At 36.1% G+C, this 11,522-nt stretch overlaps 1 protein-coding gene across 13 annotated transcripts in view; it reads right to left on the bottom strand.

Annotated features, from left to right (window-relative positions):
- Nucleotides 1–1,275: 1,275 nt before the first annotated feature.
- Nucleotides 1,276–11,522, bottom strand: part of LRRIQ1 (leucine rich repeats and IQ motif containing 1) — a 215,338-nt gene continuing 205,091 nt past the window's right edge. For 4 of the 13 annotated variants that reach the window (XM_077845683.1, XM_077845694.1, XM_077845695.1 and 1 more), the window contains 2 exons: nt 3,908–4,011; nt 1,280–1,825 (listed from right to left, as the gene is read on the bottom strand). In XM_077845683.1, the coding sequence (XP_077701809.1) occupies nt 1,748–1,825; nt 3,908–4,011 (182 nt within the window). In that variant the 3' untranslated portion in view covers nt 1,280–1,747. Of the gene's footprint in view, nt 1,880–3,907; nt 4,012–7,554; nt 9,235–11,522 lie in introns of those variants that run through there. The other 9 variants (XM_077845684.1, XM_077845692.1, XM_077845693.1 and 6 more) reach the window with 6 other exon arrangements.

The following is an 11,522-nucleotide window of genomic DNA, read 5'->3' as shown; positions in this document are numbered from 1 at the left end:
TGATTTTTAGCTAAGAGAAGATATGCAAAAGACCTATCACGTTTATTCAGTGTGGCCCCTGCGGTGGAACTAGATGGATTGGCTTCAGATAGAAACCAGGTTTTTTAGTATTAAAAAAAAAAAAATGTTTTAACATTGAAAGTTTTCTGTGACTAAAGTGAGCTGATTCTCAAAGCTGCATGCTCTGGGCAAGGGATTTGACAGAGGGAAGCCTGTGTTGTACAAATCTCTTGCAAATCAAAGCTTTCAGACTGCGTCCTTCACAGTTACCATAGCATTACCTCTCTGAAGTTTCCTTCGTCAAAAAATTACTGTACTATTAATATCCAAATTAGGATTAATTTTCTCTAAGGAAAAAATAACTTTTTCCATATTTTGCCTTAATTAGGAGCTGAAATTAAAAGCAAATGTTGTCTGTCAAACTATCATTGTATCCTTCTGGCCTGCCTATATTTTTATTATTTAGATAACTTTTCCAATTACCTATTGGTGGCACCTTTGGGTAGCTGGTAACACAGCGTCTGCAATAGCGTATGTGTGCATATCTTTTTCGTGTAGGCAAATATGGAGTAGGTTGGGACTCAAATGGTTTGGGTCCGCCTGGACCACCTGCCCCTTGTGTGGTGCTGAGAAGGTACATAACCATTTATGATTCAGTATCATCTTCTATAAAAGGGGGCTAGGACTAGTGCCTACCTCAAGAAATGAGAGTAAATAAAAGGACTGAATGCATGCATGTAGAAGACTCAGGGACAGTGCCTGGCCATATTATGAGCACTATGTGTTTACTGTTATGGTTTTTAAAATTCAGAATGGGAAAGCACTTAATAAAGATGATGGACATAGTAAAAAATAAACAAGTGGTGCTATGGAATGAAAAGTGACTTTAAAAAAAGAAAATTCAACTATTTAAATTAAGAAAATGAAATATATAATTACAATTTAAGAAAGAGGAGAGAGGATCACACCTGAGAAACAAATCTCCATGAGAATTCTATGTCCCGACATGTGTGTACTAGTTTGAGGTAAGTGTGTTTGCTGCAAACTATAATTCAGTCGGGGTGTAAACATAGGTATTATTACCTCTAACAGGTTTTCCAAGATTTTTATGACTTGGGAGGCTGGGGACCTGTTACTAACCATCATTCTGTATAACCTAAAACAAATACAGTTACTTATTTAAGTCTCAGCTTCTCTTGTTAAAATACTCCCATTGAAAGCCATCTATTGAAAAAAGATCATATTATTTTTTAGAAATACAATCCTTATCAATTAAATAAACTACATGGCTTCTAGAAGGCTACTATGGACTGAACGTTTGTGTCTTCTCGAAATTCATATTTTCAAACCTTAATCTCCAATGTGATAGTATTTAGAGGTGGGGCTTTTGGGAGGTGATTGGGGTTATACTTTTGGTCATGAGAGTGGAGGCTTCATGAGGAGATTCACGCCCTTATAAAGGGATAAAGAGATGGGAGGTCTCACCTGCCATGAGAGAATATGGCAAGAATATGGCCACCTGTAAACCAGGAAGAGGCCCCTTGACCATGTTGGCACCCTGATCTCAGAATTGAAGACTGCAGAACTGAGAAATAAATGCTCGTTGTTTAAGCCACCCACACCATGGTATCCTGTTGTAGCAACCCAAGCCAACTGAGACAGAGGCCTTAACAATCCTTTGATTCTAATAGATTCCAATTATAGAAATTCTAGCTTTTTCTAGCCATTAGACTTAGAAGACTCAGCATCATGTTCCTGAAGGCTTCATAACACTTCTGCTGGAGTAGAGCGGCTTGTTTAGGGTATCACCGTCTGTATCCATGGCCTTGCAGGGGAAGCATTTACAGAGAGTTCAGCCCATGTCTGTACTTGGAAGCAGCTTCAATTTGAGAATATCAGCATATGTAAAACCAACTCTCAACAGACTTTGATGCGAGTAATTTTCCTGTTATTTCATATTTGAATCAAATTCAATTTCCCACTGATCATGTCCATTTTTATTTTGAGATTATGCCAGCAATTATTGGTAATAATAGCATTGCCTTCTTATTTTTGAAAACCATCACCTAGCAGTTTTCTGCCTAAAGGGTGTAGGCAGGACAGATCTCAGAGTACTTTATCCAATCCTACTTCCCAATTATATTTCCCAGTAATTCTCTGTCTCTCTCACCAGGCTCGCTCTGTTTTTTTGTTTGTTTGTTTGTTTGTTTGTTTTGTTTGATTTATGATTTTATTTATTCATGAGATATATATATATATATAGAGAGAGAGAGGCAGAGACATAGGCAGAGAGAGAAGCAGGCTCCCCATGGGAAGCCTGATGCTGGACTCAATCCCAGGACCCCGGGATCATGCCTGGAGCCAAAGGCAGACGCTCAACCACTGAGCCACCCAGGCGTCCTTAGGCTGTGCCCGTTCTGTCCAATAATCCAGTCTCTGGATTCTTCTCTCCATTCCCTGGACATGTCACTGCTAGCTGTGTCCAGGTATTTTATTTGCCTAAAATGCTTTCCTTAATATCAATTCATCTTTCGAGGTCAATTAAATAGAATGTGAAAACACCCTTTCCATGTCTATTCTCATTTGAAACTAATACTTCCCATGCTCCAAACATTTTCTAACCCTTTTGGGATGCTAAAATAGAAGTTCCTGTTAGTGTTTATTGGATTTAGGCTAACATTCATCTTTTAAAGTTAGACTATATTTATGAAGATTAAAAAAAAGTTTCTTGTTGATCAAAAAATGAATAAAGATTAAGAAAGGAATAAAATCGGGGCAGCCCCGATGACACAGCAGTTTAGCGCTGCCTGTAGCAGGGGGTGTGATCCTGGAGACCCAGGATCAAGTCCCATGTCGGGCTCCCTGTGAGGAGCCTGCTTCTCCCCTGCCTGTCTCTCTCTCTCAATAAATAAATAAAATCTTTTTTTAAAAAAAGGAATAAAATCATGGGATGGATATGCTTTTCTTTGTCTCCCTAGAGAGACAATGAGCCAATATTTCCCTTTGAAGGGGAGGGGATGAGAGAAGTGGAGACTCTGCACCAGTCTAGCTAATTACCTGGCATCCACTTTGGGACCTGGTAGTAGAAACATTTTATGGGTCCATTTGGGAGTTTAGAGCACTGCCTACTGAGTTCTGGTGCTGGCATTTTAACCTATAGAAATATGTGCTTTACTTGTCCATGTGAAAAGCAAGCTACATGCTATTAGAAATGTATGCATTTTACATTTCCAAAATGTTCTGTGTACTTTCAATGGAGGATGCTCAATATGTATGTGTTTTTTTTTTTTTTTACAATATGTATGTATATGTGAAGCATTCAATTCTACCGTCATTCTGAGTCAAATTTAGAGAAGTCAGTTTTGAAGATCTTTTAAAATATTTTCCATAATTTCATAGAAATACTTGCTAAATAAGGTATGCAGAATCGATCCAATTTTTGACTTAATTTTGGAAGATGAGTTTGGAAAGATTTTCTTTGCCAAGTCATTTATAGAGTGCTTATACTCACTGATACATAAGGTACTGAGCCAGGGGCTCCTCATATACTTGGTCTCTTGACCTCATAGCACCATAGGAGTTATAATCCTAATTTAATGGTGAGCAAGTAGGCTCACAGAGTTTGCAATTGTCTAAGATGACACATCAGAGTGAGGATTAGAACATAGGACAGATTACAAAACTCTCTCTCTCTCTCTCTCTCTCTATATATATATATATACTCTTTACTTTTTTACTTTATATTATTCTCTTTACTTTTTTACATATATATATGTAAAGCTATTACAGCTTTCTATTTTTTACATATATATATACGTGAAGCTTCTATTACAGCTTTTGCAAGAGAAAATTATTTTTAGGAAATGCCAATGACATTTTAAAAAAAAAAAGTTTTACATTTACTCACCTGGTTACCACTGGTAGATGCATTCAGGCTTCCAGAAAGAAAGCATAGGCTTGAAGTGGTTTCTCCCCTTTGCTTTTGCATTGGAGATGTGGTTATACCAATACCTAAAATGTAAGGATGCTACGAAGATTACACTCAGTCATGGTAAAAATCAACCTTGAAATAAAAAGGAACCCTTTACCTGTTGTAATATTAATTGGATTAGTTCACTTTTCTCAAAGGCTCCCTAGAAGGGATCTTCCCTGGCACCTTGGCCAGCTACTGCCTGAAGACAAAGATGACAGACAAGTACCAGAGAGGCCCATACTCTCAACACAGCACAGCTAAAGTCTGCTAAGCAGACTTTTCCAGTTGGGGCACTCTCTCCTGCTGCTCCACGAGAGCATGCTGCTCCCTGCCTTCTGCTTCCCTGAGCTCTGGAGTTCTCATGATCCCCTCTCCAGGTTGCCATTCCAGACCTACTAGGCAGGTGGAGGTGGTGGTGGTGGTGGGGGGCGGGGGGCGGGGGCTCTGGCTCTAAAGTGCTGGCAGGGGTATGTCATAAATGACTAGTCACATGAAATGTTTCACTTCAGTTTTTGACTTGGGTAAAATTCTGGCTCCTAGGAACAGTAGGTGAACCGCATACTATTTGGATGAGAAGGAAAAATGGTGGTCAGGCAGGACCACATAAAGCCCATGTTGATTATATGCTTTTTAGAAGCTGTAAACATGCTATGTGCTATTTTCAAATAAATCATATTCGGTTATGCAACTGTTAGCGGTTTTCATGTTTTGTGTATTAGATTAAAATTGGGTTTATAATACAGTAAGATGCCAAATATAACATTGTTCCCATGAAAAGGCCTTATTTATGTCCATTCAAATCATGCCATTTGAAAATTAACAGCTATCCATACGTCAAGTCTGAGATAACATAGACTACAAGGTGAGTGCTAATTCTGTTTCTTGCCACCAGTAACATAAAAGACGTTTACTTGACGTTATAAGACGGGCTTTTATTAAAAACAAATACAAACAAAATGAAATATATATATATATATATGTTAATTTTAATGGAATTAAATTCAATTATACCATTTTAGAGTCTAGAACCACAATTTAATTTTCCTTTTTATTTTTATTTTTAAAAAAATTTTTTTTATTGGAGTTCAATTTGCCAACATATAGCATATAACACCCAGTGCTCATCCTGCCAAGTGCCCCCCTCAGTGCCTATCACCCAGTCACCCCAACCCCCCACCCACCTCCCCTTCCACTACCTCTTGTTCATTTCCCAGAGTTCGGTGTCTCTCATGTTTTGTCAGCCTCACTTAATTTTCCTTTTTATTTCATAATACTTTCTACGGTTAGCAGAATCAATTATTTCTTTTCTTACAAATTAACATTTTTGTGCCCTGTTTTCTGGGGTCACTATCTTTTATCTACGATCTCACCGATTATTCTCTGCATCTATAACACTATACCTAATAGCCTTCAGATCAGTGCCATCCAGCAGAAATAGAACATTCAATATCGATGTAATTTCAAATATTTCCAGTACTCACATCTTAAAAAAATATATGTATTTTGATGATACTTTTTATTTAGGGCAAAATACTATTAGTTTAACATAATCAATATAAAATGATCGGGCAATTTTGCATTCTCTTTTCGTACTAAATGTTTAAAATCTGCTGTGTATTTTATATTTACATCATCTCTCAATTCAGACTAACTGTACTGAAAGTACCAGGTAGGGATCCCTGGGTGGCGCAGCGGTTTGGCGCCTGCCTTTGGCCCAGGGCGCGATCCTGGAGACCCGTGATCGAATCCCACGTCGGGCTCCCTGCATGGAGCCTGCTTCTCCCTCTGCCTGTGGCTCTGCCTCTCTCTCTCTCTGTGACTATCATAAATAAATAAAAAAATTAAAAAAAAAAAAAAAGAAAGTACCAGGTAGCTACATGTGGCTAGGGGCTAATGTTCTAGATACCTTAGGTCTAGATTATATATAGCTCTTTAGCTTCTGGAAAGAGGCTTTCTCTGAATCTCTTAACCATCAATGACAAAAACAGCTGCATCTGATATCTGTAAGCAAAGATATCATGGTAGATAATGGATTGCATCTGTATGGAAAAAGACACACTAACATCTCCTATTAGTGATGAGTTAGAAATTCACCCTGACAACCATTATTCCATAGAATGATTAGGGATCTTCTTCCACTAAATTAGAGTCTATTCACTTGATAACTCACTTTTTCCCAGTAGAGTCATGAAAACCATAAATTCAGATGCTGAATTATTTTCTGGGCCTTAAAGATGATAGAAACTGCATTTGGTAAAAAATACGATAATAAAGGAAATAGTAAGGGGAGACCTTACCAGCTTATTTTCCTTTTCAAAAGAATAGACAAAAAATGTTTCTCTTTTCTAAGAAACGGATTATAGTACTACCAGTAAAGTATTGTCAAAATACATAGCACATGTTTAATTGTATTAGTCTGAACTTTGGCTCAATGTTACCTAGATTTTGAGAAAAATGTGAGAATATGAGTAAATTATGAGCAACCAAGAGAAAATCATGGCAAAGGCCAATTCAATAACAGCAAAATCAAAATGTGGAACGTCCAAAGCTGCTTATGCTGATGCTAGGAGGTTTAGAATTACAGAGATCTCTTAAAACACTGCTATTTATTGTTTATTTGCAACTTTAACTTAAAAACCTTTTAATCCCTGTCTGTGCCTTCCAACTTATTCTTTCTGGTTAAAATGCATTATCCCTTGTTTTCTCAAAAAAATAAAAAAAAAAAAAAAAAAGAAAAACCCAAAACTAATTTCCAGGAATTTTGGTGTATTCTCCCTTTTGCCTTTAAGGCAGAGCATTGCCTTGAACAGTGCTTTGGCTTTTGTTCTACTATTCTGACTTTTTTGTTTTTTAATGTGGTGGCTGTAACTTTAATTAATTTATGAGCACAATAAGTAATGAGGTTTTGGGATACTTCTCAAAATACCTAAAAAGCTCTCTTATAATGCACTATGTGCACAAAGATGTTGTTGGCAGACTGGACCTTGGGAAAACGACACCTCCATAAACCATAGAGTTAACTCTCATATCAAGACATTCTGGAATCTCCAAAAACTGCCGAACACATCCACCAGCCTTTTTTGTGATCAGGGATTCACTTTGCCATTCTCACTGGAAATGCCTGGTAATTATGATAGCACTGGGGAAGGGGACAGTTAGGAAGGAAAGAATTGAGTTGGGGAGGGTTCAGGAAAGACAAAATGTCACTTGGAGTTGTGCATTTGAATAGTAACATTGCCTGGGTCCCTTGCTATCAATCCAAAATTCAGTCAACTAAGTGACAACATAGGTTCACATTTTTGCCTTCCCAAATCTTAAAGACAAATATTGGCCTTAATGGCTCCCCCGCAAGGCAGCAAGTATCTCTTGGTTTGATTTCTTTCAGGTTCTATTCAACTTTTTAAATTAAAAAAAATTACGTTATTTAAAAAGAGTATTCGATTTTAAAATTTACCTTTTCTATTTTCATAAAGGCAAATAAGCTAGTGGTAGAAATGATGCTTGAACTTGGATTTTGTAAATGAACATTTGAAGCCCAGACACAATAAACAACACTACAAAGAACTTCCAATTTAACAACATAATTTGGAAACTATTTTATTGACATCTTCATCAGTCATCACCTACAAATTTAAGAAGCATCAGCACCCATCATCTTCCTCAGAATTAATATTTTGAAACAATTACACAAATCACAGAATAAGGAAACTATAGACTAAATTATTTTTAGGCACGAAAGCAGTTTAATCATAAACATCTCACTTCTCATACTAACTTTTTCATTTCATTGATTTGAGCATATGAACCATAAAACCCCATCAATTTCAGCTCTGATGTGGTTTTCTCTTGCAGGGTTCACAGTAAGTTGCGATAAAATATTTTCCATCATTACATTATGCTGGTCTATGGGTGCTCTTAGTAGAAAGATGACATAACAGCACGTTCATAAAGCAACTACACATGGAGCTTACGTTCCAAAGCTCAATTTCTAGGCCACAGCATATGAATATCTGTTTTCTTTGATTGACAGCTCAAGCTTCATTAACATTTCTATCTCAATCAAGTTAAGAGAGATTTATAGGTTTGAAATGCAATAGAGCTCCAGAAGTAGATAGGGGATACAAACAAAATAAGTGCATCTTTAAATCTGTTTAGCCATTTTTAGATGAAATCCTTCAATAAAGAGTAGGAAAAGCAAAGGGAAAAAAACTAAAGTTCACTAAATCCTATTACACAGCAACACCCTGGGAAGTCACTGGAGAACTTAGCTTGGTGAAAAAAGCTCCAAACTCAGGAAGGTAAAAGATCCTAAGGAGCATGAAAGGTGAATACAGTATTTTGCACATTGTATTTACTAAGACATCATAGAATATTAACCACAAAAAGTAAGAACTTAATAAAACTGGTCTGTGGCTTTAGAAAATAGATTAATATTACAAAATTTTAAGATGGAGATGTGAAAAGTTTTTAAAAATAATTTTGAGGCAACTTAACTGAAATTAAAATAAGAGTATATAATAATATAAATATTTAAACTGATATTTCATTTTAGTTTAAGCACAAAGTATATTTTCTTAACATAACTCTATTTAAGATGACTTAAAGTAAAAAGAAAAGGCCATTTTCATTGTCTACTCTAAATATCTTCTGGATCAATTTATCTTTCAAATGCCCAATGTTAATAGCCTGGTCAAATAAAATTTATCAATCTATTAATTATTCATTAATACTATGAGCAGGGTCAATAAATTGCAGCTATATTTTCTTACAATATGTGTATGGTATTACAACTTATTATGGTATGAAAACCATCTTTAATACATATGTCATAAAATCTTTAAACAAAAGAAGAAATTGGATAGGCAAATTCTATTACAATATTTTAAGAATTAATTCTGGAGGCCGTTCCTCATAAACATAGGAACAATAGCAAAACTGTGTTTTACAGATGGGAAATCAGATAACTCCATCAGCAAACAAAATTGTGGAATATGTATAATAATACAAATTAAATACAGTACTCTAAAACCTTGTATTCAATTGGTAACATGACCAGATATCCATAGATCTCTGGAGAAAACCGTGTGCCATATGTTTTGAATGCTGAAGCTTGAAGAATTAGTTTGAAGTTTTCGCCTTCTTTTTGCCACTTCCCCATCCACCACTGAGTTGTACAGGATAGTCACGGAATGATATACGTTCTTTCTTAGAAGGTCTTCTATTTGTTATCACTGGAGCAAGTATTCCCTTAATTGAAAAACCTAGACAGTGATATTAAATGGACACTTTCACTTAACTCTACCCGAGTAAAATTATATTTTAAAGTAAGAAATATATTTGTCAACAACACTTATTTGAGAACTGTATGATCTTTGAATTTTAAAAAAAGCATATTTAGTATCCTTTTTGTTTGCAAAATAAAGTTTGGTATAACATACATTTTGTTCAAATAAAAGGAAATGATTGAAAAAATAGGTATGTTTTCTTCTATCTACAAGTCAAGACTGGTAGGTAGTTCAAGACTGAGATGATAAATCTTCCTAGTTTTTAGATATCTAAATTTGTTTTTATTTTCAAAGCTTAAACGTTTATAATTGTGTTTTCATAAAATAATATGTTATAATTAGTTTTAGAAATAGTTCTGTTAAGGACTTCTTCAAAAAAAAATTCTTGGTTAAACAGAAAACGTATTAGGTCTAGAATCAAAAGATATTCTTGAGTTCTAGTCTGGCAGCTTTGTGACTCTAAACAGGTTACGACCTTTCTAAGCCTTTGTTTTATAAATGAGGGAAACAATCTGTGCATTACAGGATTATTGTGAAGATTACCTTTCTGATTATACTGCAATGGTGGTAAGAACTATGAGAATGCTTTGTAAAGAGGTGCTATAAAATGAGAGAAATTATTACAGTCAACAATTTAGAATTTATCCAGAAAAAAGTATCAAAAATTGTTAGAAGCTAAAAATAAATAGTAGCTTAAAGAATAGGACAGTGGATTAGGAATGTTTTACTCAGCAAGACCCCAGAATGCCATATCAAAAATACTATTAAAGAATTATGATCATCTGCTTTAAATCTCCTGAAGATTAAGCAAGCACAGGGTCCTATCTGTGGGGGAAGCAGTCTGAAAAGCAGCAGAGTGAGGAATTCCAGAGCTCCCTTAGGCTGGAGGCAAAGGTTCAAACCATGTGACTCTCCATTGTGATGCTATTATGCTTTAATGTTTAGGAGGAGAAATGCCTAATTAAAAAAAAAAAAACAACAAACATTATGCTTTTCCAACTGAAACTTAAAATATTTTTTTTAAATGTGTCTAAACAGAAAGGTCAGGGAACACTAGATCGTTTGTGGAAATTTGCCTTAATTTCAAATTTGGTCCAGCATGATGGTAGATATTGATTGTAAAAGCCCATTTTATATTTAAAAAGCTTTTTTATTTTATTTTTAAAAAGATTTTATTTATTTATTCATGAGAGACACACAGAGAGAGAGGCAGAGACATAGGCAGAGGGAGAAGCAGGCTCCATGCAGGAAGCCCCATGCAGGACTCGATCCCTGCTCCAGGGATCATGCCCCCAGCCAAAGGCAGACACTTAACCGCTGAGCCACTCATGCGTCCCTAAAAGCTTTTTAAAAACAGTATTGCCTTCTGGATTTTTATACTAAAACTGTGATTAAGAAAATAATTTCTTTTTTTTTTTAAAGATTTTATTTATTTATTTATGAGAGACACAGAAAGAGGCAGGCAGAGACATAGGCAGAGGGAGAAGCAGGCTCCATGCAGGGAGCCTGATGTGGGACTCGATTCTGGGTCTCCAGGATCATGCCCTGGGCTGAAGGCAGATGCTCAACCGCTGAGCCACCCAGGCATCCCAAGAAAATAATTTCAAAGTAGTTAATGAACCTCCTGAAAGGCAGCATATTTTACTTTTTAGTCTACAAAGAGAATATTACTGAAAGGCAGGAAAGGAAAAGCCATGGATTTAAGGAGGGGTGTGCTAGACAGAGAGAGTACCTCTGGCTACAGGTACAAGTGTGTAATGGAGTTGGAGATAGAACATAGCTCACGAGTTTAGAGACCTTCACAGATGGCTTCACTCAAAGGCAGAGGGACCAACAGCCATACCAGGTAAAGTTGGCTTCCAAGTGCCAGCCAGATTTGGCCTGCGAGAAGCTATTCCCTGGAAATCCGTCAGTAGCCCTTGTGAAGCTTCACGAACTCTTTCAAGCAACAGGAATATTATGAATGCAGAAAAGCAAGAATTTCCTTTTTTTTTTAAGTAAGAATTTCCTAATGATAAAATAGTGGCCTAAAAGGTGTAAGAACGTGTCCTAAAAGCTTATCATCTTCCTACTTGCTAGTTACATGTGGAAAAAAAAAAATTTTCCAGATAACAGAATGGAAATTCTCTTTGGTCTATTTTGGAAAACAGCAACAGTAACAGCAAAATCTCACCTTGCCCCAGCAGTAAAAATTCTTCAATGAATAAACTATTTCCTGGATAGCAAGTGTGTACTTAGGAGAACACATAATTTGAGGAGAAAGC

The sequence above is a fragment of the Canis aureus genome, chromosome 13 (assembly GCF_053574225.1).
Source record: "Canis aureus isolate CA01 chromosome 13, VMU_Caureus_v.1.0, whole genome shotgun sequence".
NCBI classification, from domain to species: Eukaryota; Metazoa; Chordata; class Mammalia; order Carnivora; family Canidae; genus Canis; species Canis aureus.
The sequence above is the reverse complement of the archived record's forward strand: the minus strand, read 5'-3'. Positions and strand labels throughout refer to the sequence as shown.